Source organism: Gopherus evgoodei, chromosome 15 (assembly GCF_007399415.2).
Source record: "Gopherus evgoodei ecotype Sinaloan lineage chromosome 15, rGopEvg1_v1.p, whole genome shotgun sequence".
Lineage (NCBI taxonomy): Eukaryota > Metazoa > Chordata > Testudines > Testudinidae > Gopherus > Gopherus evgoodei.
This window is the reverse complement of record NC_044336.1, coordinates 6757772-6772317: the sequence shown is the minus strand read 5'-3', so window position 1 is coordinate 6772317 and position 14546 is coordinate 6757772. Positions and strand designations below refer to the sequence as shown.

Sequence of the window (14546 nt, the reverse complement as noted above, 5' to 3'; positions counted from 1 at the left end):
ACTGGAATAAATTGCCTAGGGAGGTTGTGGAATCTCCATCTCCGGAGATATTTAAGAGTAGGTTAGATAAATGTCTATCAGGGATGGTCTAGGCAGTATTTGGTCCTGCCATGAGGGCAGGGGACTGGACTCGATGACCTCTTGAGGTCTCTTCCAGTCCTAGAGTCTATGAATCTATGAATAAGGTGAGGTGGAGAAAAAGGAGTGAGGGGGTGAAAGAAGAGGCATTTTTGTGGTTTGGCCTTTGAGAGGGTAGAGTGGGAATAGGCTACCAACAGAAACAACTATGGAGATAGACAGGAAGGGAAGGACTGGGGGGAACAGTCTGTTCAGTATCCCAGACATCACCTCAGGCACTCCTTCTCTGTGTACCTTTGCATGCTTTCCTATGGGTGATCGGCTTGGTCATGTCCCGGTAGTAGCCCTCTTTGCAGTAGTGGCAATGACGGCCCGCCGTGTTGTGCCGGCAGTTAAGGCAGACCCCTCCGCTCTTGCGGCCTGAAAGCTTGTAAAGCTCCATGTTAAAGCGGCATCTCCGGGCATGAAGGTTGCAGTTACAAGCTGTGGGAAAAGAGACAAAAAGCAGAAAAGTTGCCACTTGTGGTACATGAGTCTCATGAACGAATGCAGAGCCATATCCCATCCCCTTGATTCCTACTGGCAGACTCAACCCCTGATCATGGGGAAACTGGATCTCAGTATGCCATGGGCCAAACATAGGCTACTGGCCATTACCACAGAGGCTAAGGAGGAGGAGGAAGCTGGACATTAGCAAGTCAATCTGGTTTCTATGAACAAGAATCAATCTGAAACTCCCTACAAATACGCAAAGGGACCAGATTTTTCTTTCAGACACTGGTGAAAACAAGTCAGTGATGTTGCTCCAGACTTAAACAGCCTAGATTGTAAGCCTCTTGGGGCTGGGAATGATGTTAACCATATGTTTATACAGCAGCTTGAACAATGGGACCCAGCCTGGTTGGCCCTCAATGCAACATTCATGTTAAATTTAAAAAGATGGTAATTTGTTACATTCATAATCTTGCCCTTGCACCTGAGACTGGGAGTGGAAGTGACAAAATACCACGGGAAGGGCTGCTTTCCCAGCCTTAAGGGTAGCAGGCCACTGAAGAAACCAGCTCCTGAGGGTAAGTCTACCCTGCAATTAAAATCCCACGGCTGGTTGGTGCCAGCTGACTCAGGCTTCTGGGGCTCAGGCTACGGGGCTGTTTAACTGCAGTGTAGGTGTTTGGGACGAGCTGTGACCCTCTCACCTTGCAGGATCCTAGATTCTGGGCTCCAGAACAACCCTGAACATCTGCACCACAATTAAATAGCCCCTTAGCCCAAGCCTGACTCAGCTGGCATGGGCCAGCTACAGGTTTATAACTGCAGTGTAGACATACCCTGAGAGATTTACAGCTGAGTATTCGAGATTCCTGGGGCATGGAGAGTTTTGGGAAGCACATCAACTTCGGAGGGGTTATCTCAGCCTTCTGAGGTTACACCCTCATGACGGGATAACAGCGCAGGAAGTGGATCCCTTTGGCCCTCCCCTCTTATAGTCAGTCAGATGGGCCAGAAGGAAGAGCCTGGATCAAAACGTGCTTTAATTTTGGATGCAGAATTGAGCTTTGGGAGTGAGGCCCCTGCCTAGTTAAAATGGTGGTGCCTGCCTTTGATAGGCTTCTGCCATTTTCAGTCAGAAACGTTTGTGACTGTCAGCTTCACTGGAGTAACATTAGAGAGCCAGGCGAACTGTTATCATCTACCCTCTGATTTCCTCTTGAAGCGGCACTGCATTAACTAGTGTTAAATAGAGAACATCATGCAGCCGGACAGACATCTCCTGAGCCCGTGGAGTCCGGTTCACCAGTATGTAATTGTTCAGCACATGCCTCCCCTCTCCGCAGTCTCTATCCCACTTTTAAAGCGTCGGAGGCAAACTCTCCTTTCCCACCACACACACTTGCTGTACAGTTAGGAGATGCTCAGTTTGTGTGAATTCTAAGGATCTGAAATAGTTCTATCAAATCTTCCCCTTTAATATTTCTAGAAAGGTTTGGATTCTGTAGCCTCACCATTTACTGTGTGTCTAGATCACAACATTACAATGCAACCTCCTGCTCCTTCACACCAGCTGTTCTCAGCCTGCTGCAGAGATTGGGTCAACCTGACATTGCTAGTTAAATACTAACCAGTCCTCTCTGTTGACAGTTACGCCATGATTGAACCTGCCAGGAGATGCCAGATCTTTCTGCCATATGCAATCTAATGACAACATGGTGGCTATTTTTAACAAGGGCCAGTACAAAAGGAAACTAATAAGAGGACATCAAAAGCTCAGCCCCTCCCCTGCCATTCCCCAGAGCTGTCAAGCGGCAGCTGCAAGAACTGTGTGCTTTGCAGAGTATTTTATAGCTTGTTTTTCTTTTCCCTTTGCTTTTATTTGCCCTACAGCGTTGAACAATGCAGCGAAGCAATGCAAACCCACATCTGGGCCTCTCTGTTCTGCAAAGGGAAGGTGTCAGAGCTCTCTGCTCGTCACCTTCCTTTAGAACAGAGACATCTTAATCCCATTCCTTCCTGTTTACCTCATGCTTCTTGCCCAAGACAAAGACTTGCGGTATTTGCTTAATTATCAAATTTCAGCCTAAAAAATTACAGTGCGGCTCCATTTTATTTTTTCTGAGCAGTCGCTGTTCTACTCCTGACTTGCAACCAACCTATCCCTACTGGGGAGCAAAATACCCTCTCTGCCTAGAACAGCAGGGCAGAAAAGGCTTTCTGTGTTTTTGTTCTGTATTTTGTTTCATTCTCTGATGCTGTGAGGCCTGCTGGGGCTTGAACTAGCCCCCTCCAATCCCAAAGCAGCAGCTCTGCCCCATGAAATAAAAAACTTTCTTAACACTAGGAGCAGCACTGAGATTATCTTTCAGGATATTCTCAGCCACTGGAATCCATTAACACCAACCAGCTATGAGACTTCAACCCAAATACTCTGACTATCTCCTTAGCCGGGCTCACCTGCTAAAAGGGGTGCTGTATCTGCCCTGCTAGGAACACAGCGACCTGTTGGTGTGGGGGGATTTCTGCTGGTAGGGTTTTGCCTGCACAACAGATACATTCACAATTAGTGCAAGTGCAACTAACGAGGCTCTCATCTAGGACAAAAATAGGATCCATGCATTCAGCACGTTCTGGATTGTTTTGCCTTGCAATTTTTTTCTTTATACAGCTGAAACTAGAGTAAGAGGACTTGGCGGGGGGGGGGGGGGGGTTACACTTTTTGTGAGGGGAAAGCACTGAAGTGTTTTGTTGCCAATGTCTCCAAGCCCCAGGCCCACTCCCCTGTGCTCTGCCATACCCAGCCTTTCAGGCCCATCATAGCCCCCTCTCCTAATGCAGGGGCAGGTGAATTTCCGCTCTCCTTGAAAAGTAAACTTTCTAGCCCTTTTCCCTGCAAAGGACCTTGGAAGCAGAAACCAACAGTGGAGGCTGAAAGAAGCAAGCAGCTCAGGCTGTCCATCAGCAGCAGGAGACTAAGGGGCTTAAAGGTTCGCATGGCACATACACACTTGCTGCTGATAGAACATTTGGAGGTACCTAAAAGAACCCCTGGAGGGGACTCCATAGCCTGTGGGGAGGAACTGTTGCTGCTGGGAGCCAGTTCTGCATTTTACCTTCCTCTCTCTCACGGCTCTCTCTCATGAGCACCATTCTACAAACCCCGCTCACTTCCGTCTGCCTGGCCTCAGCCTTACCTTCGATGAAAGCACTTTGGTGCCAGCCAGCTTACCCTTCCCAGAAGATTCCCCTCCCCCGCCCACACACTGCTCACACTATTGTTAGCTCCCTCAACACACCAAATGGTCCCCTTCTTCCACCCACACACCAATAGCTTCTACAAGCTTTGTTTCTGGTTCTCTCACCCTCTCCGCCTACTTTATCTCCTCCCCTTCTCTTCTTGCTTCCCACCTGTGCCTGTTCAAACTGCCAAAGGATCTTCACTCCCCACAGCTCCATTTCTTGTACACAATACATCCCTGCACTTAGAGCAAACTTCTGCATTGTTTGGGGTGGGGGGGAGGTTTGCACCAGGATACACGTCTCCATCTATGTCCAGCTCAGATACAAAATGTGGGAACAAAGAACCTTCTTCCCTCCCCCACCCACCACCCTTCCTTTCTGAGCCCGGAGAAGAGGGGGAACCATGAACCATAATGTTTCATTTTCCTGCCTCCTTATCCTTGCTGTGGAATGATCTCTATGGAGTGTCAGGCAGTGCCAGCTTTTTGTTGGGCCTGCAGCTCCATAATCGTCATCCTATTGCATACTGCTGCACGCACGCGCGCGCGCGCACACACACACACACACGCACGCCCATTTATTCCTTCCCCTTCCGATGCACCTGTTTGCAGAAACCATGGCCTGTTAATCAGTCCATCCATTGGAAGTGCGGCTAATACGGGCTCTAGTTTCATGACAAGACCGGATTTATTAGAAACTATTGTCTTCCATCCTATTCCTGAATGCCCAGTCACTGAATACTCTGGCACTATGTTCAACTGGCCATCGGCCAGGACTAACTGGCAATTACAGTAGTTAGTCTGCTGTGCTTTATGATGCCTGTTGAGAAAGGCTTGATCTGACCGAAAAATAGCCATGCCATTTCCCTCTTACAATAGCATGCAGGGAGGGTGGAATAATGGTGGCACATTGAATAAATATAAATGTGAAGGAACTGAGGCCTAGATGGGCCTTTTGCAAGAGCCATGTTGGGGGACGTGGCTAGACCAGAGCAGTCCCCTGGCACATCACTAAAAGCATGGTTCATCTTGAAGTGTAGATGAGACTGGATCCATGCTTCAGCCTTGAAGGATTTGAAGATGGTTGGCTCCAATCTATACCTTGCTCATGAGCTATTTCAGGGAGCTTGTAATATCAGAACTGGGTCTCCCAATGCTAGTTTATACATCATATATTTTCATAAATTTTATGTCCAAAAGGAACCATGAGATCATCAGGCTACAACACAGGCTAGAGAATTTCACTGTTTCCCCTGTGTTGAGCCCAATAACTTGTGTGTGACTAAAGCATATTTTCCTGAAAGGCATCCGGTCGGCATGTGAAGACATCAGGAGGTGGAGAATCCACCACTTTCCTTAGGAGTTTGTTCCAATGGTTAATCACCCTTTTGTATCTTATTTTTTCATTTGTCTTTGCCTAGCTTTAACCTCCAGCCATTGGTTCTTATTATACCTTTCTGTGTTAGATTAGAGAGCTCTTTATTACCTGCTCTTTTCTCTGTGAAGGTATTTGTACAAAGTAATCAAGTCACCTCTCAATCTTCCTTTTCATGAGCTGTGACCTAACAGGCTACCCAATCTTTCTCCCGTTATCTCCCAACCTACATAATTTCTTCCTTTTGTCAACAGGAATAATAATAATTGTCAATATGGTCAGCAAATGCCTAGCAGACACCCAAACCTACAGGTTAAGTACAGAACAAAAGAACATTGTCATTTGCTGAGATCTCTAGAATGTCATTGGGCGTCTCACTGGACAGCGATACTTGCAGCGACTGTCTCCAACATTGCCTGGGACCTGAATTACCCTATGATGGCTAATTTTATTTGCAAACATGCAAATATTTCCATCATGCTCCTCTGGAAAGGGCCTTTACCTGGAGAACCAGGCTTACGTGTAAACTAGTTAGTACCAACTAAATACAGATAGTACAAAAAACAGAGAAAGCCAAACCTCAGAAGAGTCAGAGGTTTGGTTTAGGGCTGGTTGAAAAATTTCAAATGAAACATTACTGAAAAATGACTTTTTGTCAAAACTTTCCAAAGCACAAGATAAGTTTTGGTGGACTTTTCCATCAGGAAAACTGAAATGTTTCATTTTGGGTCAGATTAATATTAATCTCTGTATTTACATGAGCTGCCACAGTGCCTCATGGGAGTTGTAGTTCCAGTCCTTCATGCGTCCATTTGCTCCTAAGGGCCCAGCTTCCCAGGGAGATGGCATCCCTCATGGTGCACCACAGCCTCTCCATTTTTCAATCAGCACTACTTTAGCTAAGCTTCCAAAAGTCTGGTGGTTCATCAAAGCCAGCTGGGCTTGCAAAATTCAGCTGGGAATCTCCAGTTCAGTCAGGAACACAGAACTGCCTGTGACATAGTGGAAGAAAACCCCTTTTAAAGCTTTTTTGAACCTTGCATAAAGTTCAGATTGTGTTGTAGGTGGAGAGTCAGGCTGTGGTTTTAGATGAAAGTTTGGGTCAGATTTTATTTTATCTGACTAAGTTCTACCATCCCTTGGAAGAACACACATAAATAGGCAGTGCATTGGCTAATGTCGGGTGGCCTGGTCCCCGAGGAAAGGGGGATCTGGGAAAGTTTCTTTGGTTCCCACAGACTAGCTAGTCCCATCCGGCACATATGGTTTCATTTGGCGTATCAGTTTGAGGTTTTAGGTGCAGAAAGACATAAAGCCAGAAGCTGAAACGCAGAGGTCCTGAAACTCAAGCAGGCCAAAGCCAGCAGGCTTTGCACTGCACTTACCCTCCCCAGACTGGCAGAAGCTGGGTGCTTTCACTCTGCACTGACACCCCCCTTCTCTTGTTCTCTGGGCCAGCAAGGCCTGAGTGTGCAGTGGAGGCAGCCTGCCCACTCAGTAGCAAGCTTGCCACTTTCATAAGGGCAAGCTCATTGTGCAGCAACATTGCCTCTTCACCCCGTGATGCAAACAAAGGTGCACTGGTCTGTCCCGGGTGCTGTTAGCCCTCCCTGTGCAGGGACCCCACCCTGGAGGAATTGAGAGCCTTCTCAAAGCAGGCAAGAACCCAGCAATGACCTCCTCAGTTGACATCTCCATAGGTCTGCCAGTGACACCAGCCACACCCAGCCCTTGTAACTGAAGTAAACTCCCTGTAACTCAGTGCTTTGGGGAATGGGGCTGGGATGTGTGGCAACATCCTCACCCCTGGTGCAGACATTACAAGGGAGTTCAGAAAGTCATCCCTTTGTGGAAGATCCCTCACTATATCACACTGAAATAATGATCAACAGCAACCAGCAATCTATTTCTACTTGCTGTGCTGGCTGATGCGCCTCCGCCTAGTAGAGCGGTTACACAGGCCACAGGGATAAGCCAGAACTATCCCCACTGCTGGATATTTGTCATCAATCACAGACTCTCGCAGCCTAAACCGAATGTAAATGCTTCCTGGGACAATTTATTTGTATATGCTTCACATATGAGTAAGGGAGAGGAGATGAAATAGATTTGGTTTGCCTGAGATAAGCCACTATGGGGAAAAAATACACCAGCATATTGTGGCTATGAAAGGGAGACCTGCTGGCAGCGTGGACAGTCAGAGTGCAAGAGTGCAGTAAAGTCTGCATGATAGAATGGAGACACTACATAATAAACAGCTACGCTTTGGCAGAGTCCACGAAATATTCGCTATGAACACGGGCTGCAGAATAAAGGAAGAATGGGCACTGTTTATGGACAAATAATGACTCATTAATGTCAAGTCACAATGGAATTTCCCATTACTGCATTGTCTGAGGCTGTGCCAGAGAAATTTGGAGTGCTTATCACCCTAGCATGCCCTCATCACACCACGCTGAGGGTAAGTCTACAGGGCAATCGGGAGGCATGACTGCAGCCTGTGCAGACAGACCCGAGCTAGCTCAGGTGTTAGGCATGTTGCTTAATGCATGACTAGAAATAAATTAGTGCAGAGTGATTGGATTAGCAGCTGACGAGTTGTACTCACTCAAGCTGTAGCTTGAACCCCTTGAAGAGCCATCCAAAGCACCACCACACTTGAGTAAAGGGATTTTGTGTGGGGATGGGGACTCAAGTTTGGCCATGGGCAACACTCACATTATAACTCGAGTTAATTCTGCAGTGCAGCCAAGCTCACAGATCGTAATAACAGTAACAAACAGGCACATCTCTGGGGCTCAGTGTTGCCCCATCTGGAACACAGAGACTAGTATTTACAGGAGCTGGTTGACTAACTCAAAGCAGTCTGCAAAACAGTCACTGCAATGAAAAGTGAAATTTGCTTCCTCTCTGCTTGCTCTCCTTACAAGACTGTTTTCCAAACAGCTTAGCTTACTGGCAGGGAGTTCAGAGAAACAGTGAGGCTTCGTCTATACTTGAAAGTCACATCAGCATAATTACCTTGGCTAGGAGTGTGAAATGACACACCGCTGACTGATATAGCTATGCCAACAAGATCCCCAGTGTAGATGCAGCTATGTCAATGGAAGAGGGCTTCTGTTGACATAACTAACTGTCCTTTGGGGAGGTGGTGTTCCCAGACCAACAGAAAAGTCCCTTTGATCTGTATAAGCTGCGTCTACACTACGGGACTAATATGCAGGAAGGGCCTCCGTAGTGCAGACATACTCAGAATTTTAAAGCAAATATTAAAGAACATTCACAGAGCTTTGGAGCAGGAAGTATTCACCCTCCAAAATCTGATTGGAAGAGTTCCCCACATCCAATCTGAGGATAAGAACAAATCAATGACAACTGGGTGCCAGTCACCACCAACCATCACAGTTCAATGTTTTGATAGCAAGAACTCCCAACAGACAATCTGTCAAAAATCTACAGGCCAAGGACTATTCCCCGCAATTAGCTGGCAGATCATTTGAACAACAAATGGTTAGAGAAAAGCCTAACCTGCTTGTGAGCAATTTGCAAAGAGAGAAAAGGACAAACCTCATGAAATCTGTTACTCTGAGGGTAATTTTCTCAGCTCTAATATTTACCACCTTTGTAAAGAGTTGCAAGATCACAGAATCAGGGGGGAGGGATAGTTCAGTGGTTTGTGCATTGGCCTGCTACACCCAGGGTTGTGAGTGGACTAGATGATCTCCTGAGGTCCCTTCCAACCCTGATATTCTATGATTCTAAGATTAGGGTTGGAAGAGACCTCAGGAGGTCATCTAGTCCAATCTCCTGCTCAAAGCGGGACCCACACCAACTAAATCATCCCAGCCAGGGCTTTGTCAAGCCGGCCCTTAAAAACCCCTAAGGATGGAGGTTTTTGATACCACAACACACCTTTGGAAGCTGACCAATAATCACTGCAAACATAGAAAAACCATTCTATTTAAATCATTCCAGCATCCTGAGTGGCACACGAACCAGGCTGGATGATAAAAGAAACACTTGAAACACTGCCTATAATGGGAATCTGTGGTTTGAAAAATGTAGGTTAACTTTAAAAAAATACATCATTTCTGCACAGCTTAGTTCCAGACAGGACTGGAGTGCTAATATCAAGAGATATTCCCAGTCTGTCCACATAGTATTTCTGACCTGGCAGGAAGCACCAAGAATCTCACGAGAAAGCTTGTTCCTGTGAGACTTACAGCCCCACTCTGCAGACCCAAAATGTTCAGATAAAAATCCAAACTGAACTTTTCAGGTCTGCCTATCACCAGCTGACAGGTGGCAAGTAGCTCTTTCAAGTCAATGGGATTCTAAGGTGTCATATATTCCTAACTTGTATTCTATGAGACACTTCCAATCATACAGAATGGCTCCTGTGGTTCATTATATTAAATATCAAATAATAACAATATCTACTTCCAGTTACAGTGGATCAGAGTCCTCAAGACTTTACCCTTTGGATCCCATGCATTGTACTGAAATATTACCGGATTCACTGACAACAACTCAAAGCCATTTTCTGCACAGAGAAAAACAGTCTGCAAAGCAGCTATCTGCCCTTTGGAAGTTGCTAGCCCATTTGCATCACATCAAGATTTTGATTGTTATTACCAATGTCTATGTTTGATTCTTGTCAAGATTCTCTTTTTCTTTAGCTGGGTTTCTTGCTGCATTGCCTCCACAGCTCATGTGTCTTTGTAGAGGTTTGCAGACCAGGCCTAAACAGGCCTAGACTCAACCTGAATTATTTCTGATGAAAGGAATGAACAATGTATTTCAATCCAAGTGATGATACTAAAGCAACACTGGTGTTTTATTTTTAGCACCCTGCACAAATCAAAGATGTGTGATTCTTGAAACGATTTGAAAAGCATTGTTTATATCCAGTAGCTCAGACTTCAAGCCTAAGGCAAGAGTAAATGCAAGGGTTATCAGAGAAGGTACACAGCCGTTGGCCCCCAAACTTCCGGCTCAAGCTAAACTCTTAGGTGTTTGTTAAGTGTTTATTTAGAGTCCAATTGGAATCCACTTGGGAGCAATTTGTCCACTTAAAAACTGCTTGCCCCTGTAGTTACATTCTTATCTGGTGCAGATCTCAGCAGCAGCCTTCCCATAGCCACAGGGAGGAAAACAGTGTTTTGGAGTGGTCGAACCTTCTTCAGCTAACTGCTTCCTACAAACATTATTTGCTATTATTACCAGGCACTTATGTAGTGTTGCAAATTTGCATGATGCTTTACAGGAAACAGAGGAAGCCAAGTTCCCAGCCCCAAAGAGTTTGCAATGTTACTCAACACCTAACATTTTTGCACTAGTGTCTTTGAGCTGCTCCGATAAGATTTTAAGGAATGAGCCTAAGCCAGGTCTGGGTTTGAAAACCGCACAATTGAGGTGTGTTCTGACCTGTGGTTCTGGTTCAGATCCATCTCTAAGACGAAAAGGTTAAGCCCTGAAACTGGATTTATGGAATCAGTACAGCTGTTGCAAAATGCACCACTGGCACAGAGTTGTTACAAAAGCCATTTTTATGCACTTTGCTATCCTTCCCCAGTAGGAGTATTTTACTTGACCAAAACCATCGTTCATCTGGAGTCTCAGGTGAAAGGGCAGATCAATAAGTAGAGTGTTAGAGGCAATGAGAGAATACTGACTTGTCAAACTATGCAAAACTAGTAAATTCAGAGTTAAGTTTCCAAGAAACTTGAAAGCACACTATAGTTTTAAAATGCCCAAGACAATAAAGTAGCAAAAAGACAGAAAACTATACATTAAAGTGAGCATCCCAGAAAAACCAAGAATGGCGATTCACAGGTAAGAAACTAAAAGCTATCTCAACTCTGGTCCTATAGTTTCCCTGAAAACGTGAACTACTTCAGCCATCCATAACAAACAATTTCATCTTAATGGTGACCACAAAATCTAGAAATTCTTACTCTAACTGAATAATCTATTCTCCTGCATGCATAACTGCTTCATCGTGTGACCTGGAGCTATTAATGTGCATCAAATAATTTCCCACACTGAACCACTCAGGAGGCTTATTTCATTTTACATTGCAGGTCAATAGAGCAGCTATGGTGACTGGTGCTCTACAAACGCAAAAGAGAAGCTTTCAGTATGAAACCTGAAGCCAAACAAAACTCCTCTGGTATCTGTTACAAATGCAGAACTCATTATCTGCTGAGTATCCTGGGACTTTCAAGAGAGTTTTGGTCCATTTGTGGTTTCACACTAAAACCAGGTGAAAATCAGCAGCTTCTGAGTTTCACCTGGAGGTCTAAGGTATGCAGGGGTGGCTCTAGACATTTTGCTGCCCCAAGCACGGAGGGTCCGCTGAAGTCGCGGGACCAGTGGACCATCCGCAGGCATGCCGCCGAAGGCACTCTGCCTGCCGCCCTAGCGGTGACCAGCAGAGCGCCCCCCGTGGCTTGCTGCCCCAGGCACAAGCTTGTAGCGCTGGTGCCTGGAGCGGCCCCGGAGGTATGTCTGAAATCAGAGGCAGCATGGCTTTGGGGGCGGAGGGCTAAGGAAAGGCAGAGGAGTTACAAGCACCTGAGTTCTAAAAACTGCTGAGCCACTGACTTGCTCTGTGAACCTGGATGAGTCATCCTGGCATGGAAACATTTTCAGCAAGGTTGGGTTTGACAATATCTTGTTCTTACAAACTTAAAGCTGAGGACTACATTGATGTGGCTTTGCCCCTTTGAAGTATTTCCTGCTCTTAGAACCCGTGGGCCCACTTGCACCGATTTCAGACTGACTCCAGTGGAGTTACTCCCGGTTTGCACCAGTGTAACTGAGAGCAGAATCAGGTCCAATGATCAAGAATTAAGAGTACTGAATATTATTCTCTTTTCCTAGATAAGAGGGGCCAGGTACTCAGCTGCAGTAAGTGGGTGCTTTTTCATTGACTTCATTGGAGCTGCACCCATGTAGATCAGTGGAACACCTTGCCCTATACAACAGCAATATTCTCAAAAGGACTACTGCCTAGGTTAAAATATCTGACATGGCGCCTGTTAAACCCCTCTAAATACAGCTGGGTTGAGCAGCTGCATTAAATAAGCTGATGATAGCCCTGTCGGAGAGGGAATCAAGGAGGAGCAGCTTTGCCTCACTTATAGTATTATCCCTCAATAAATAAATCCTGCAATCTGGCTGAGTGGAGGTCCCGCCGGTCTGTGCCGAAATGGCCATTCGATCACCAGAATTGATTTTTCCCATAGCCAGCTCAGGAAACTCATATTGTTCCCCTTCTTGGTGTCCTGCTTTGTGCAAGAGAAACGGAACACAGTGCAAGCCCTTGGGGAGCATTTATCGATCCCTCCTCTCCTTTCCAATGATTTACAGACCTTGCCACTTGATGGGCCAGACTCAGTAACACAGGCTTAACAGATTACAGCTTTTGGGAGGTTGCGTTTTGGTTTCCCTCAGAGGCCAGGCTGGCTCAGGGCAATGGCTGGCAGATCAGCCTGCTCATCCAACCGAGCAAATCGAGTGCTTGTGCTGCCACAAGGGAGCAAGGCTGAAGATACTCCATCTCCTGTTACAAGGGGGAATTTGGAGTTTGTTTCATGATGGGATAAGCAACATTCAGCAGCTGTGCTCAGTTGCTATTTTTCCAGCAAAGGGAAGGTTTCCCCTAAAGCTTCCAGCACTGACTATAGTTTGAAAAAGGGGGCCAGCCATCTGATCTGCTATGGTACCTCCTATACGCTTACCTTCACTGGCCCTATGCTCCAGATAAGGAGGACTATATACCACTCCAACTACCAGCCAAAAGGGGCTGCACAAGAGTGAGGAGAAGTGCTGCCCATCTACCCCTACCTCCAGATGGTTTAGGCACTTCTAACCCTGCCAAAAGACCAAAACGGGGACCCAGGTTGTTGTGAGGGCTTTAGTTGCTTGGGCTGAACCAAATACCTCCTTTCATTTTAATTTAAATCACAAAATGTTTTCTAAAATATGAGAACCCTCCAAAGGGAATAAAGGCTCCTAGATCGATGAATGGTTTGTTGTGCGAATAAAAGTTAATGTCATAGTCTGGTTTTTACTAGCAAACCACTCCATTGATCCAGATGTGTATTAAGAAAATGGCATTCCAGTAAGCCCAGGAATAAATATTAACACCTCTCCTTGCCATTACCCTGATGAAATGTGTCAGGCTGGTGAGAAATGATACCTCATTCAATCAACTAGGCAGTGCCTAGATAGCATGGTGATTGGCACTGTGTAAACATCTAGCGCAGACAGAGACACACACGAGGGAGGGTAGTTGTTTTGTAATAACAATGACAAGCCAAATGCTGACGTATTTAGGTACATATAAGATGATGGGGTCTAAATTAGCTGTTACCACTCAAGAAAGAGACCGTGGAGTCATCCTGGATACTTCTCTGAAAACATCCACTCAATGTGCAGTTGCGGTCAAAAAAGTAAACAGAATGTTGGGAATCATTAAGAAAGGAATAGAAAATAAGTCAGAAAATATCAGAATGCTTCTATATAAATCCATGGTACGCCCACATCTTGAATACTAAAAAAAGAACAGGAGTACTTGTGGCACCTTAGAGACTAACAAATTTATTTCAGCATAAGCTTTCGTGGGCTACAGCTCACTTCATTGGATGCATAGCTATGTATAGTATAGTATGTATAGTACTCCTGTTCTTTTTGCGGATACAGACTAACACGGCTGCTACTGTGAAACCTGTCATCTTGAATACTGTGTGCACATCTAGTCGCCCCATCTCAAAAAAGATATATTGGAATTGGAATGAGTACAGAAAAGGGCAACAAAAACAATTAGTGATATGGAACGATCATAGGCGCTGACTCCATGGGTGCTCCGGGACTGGAGCACACACAGGGAAAAATTGGTGGGTGCTCTGCACCCAGCAGCAGCCAAGCTCCCCACCCCAGCTCACCTCCACCTACTCCCCTGAGCGCGCAGCGTCCTCACTTCTTCCCCTTGCTCCCAGTGCTTGCCGCCCGAAACAGTGAAACAGCTGTTTTGCTGTGGCAAGCGCTGGGAGGGAGGGAGGAAGGGGGAGGGGGAACGCGGTGTGCTCAGGGAAGAGGCAGGGCCAGGGTAGGGATTTGGGGAAAGAGTCCTATACGGGCAGGGGGGCGGAGTTGGGGTGGAGACATTGGGGAAGGCATTGGAATAGGGGCAGGGCATGAGCAGGAGGGGGAAGGGCAGAGATGGAGTTCGGGCAGGGCCAGGGGCGAGGTGGAGGTTGAGAACCCACCAGCACTGGGAAAAGCTGCCATATGAAGAGAGATGAATAGACTGGGACTGTTCAGCTTGGAAGAGAGACAACTAAGGGGGATATGAT

The 14546-nt window shown here is 46.1% G+C and overlaps 1 protein-coding gene across 1 annotated transcript in view; it reads right to left on the bottom strand.

The window, feature by feature from the left end:
• The window catches only part of NTN1 (netrin 1), a 220033-nt gene that overhangs the window by 113938 nt on the left and 91549 nt on the right, over positions 1 to 14546 (bottom strand). Inside the window, exon 3 of the mRNA XM_030534975.1 lies at positions 373 to 561. Within this exon, the coding sequence (XP_030390835.1) occupies positions 373 to 561 (189 nt within the window). The remainder of the gene's footprint in view (positions 1 to 372; positions 562 to 14546) is intronic.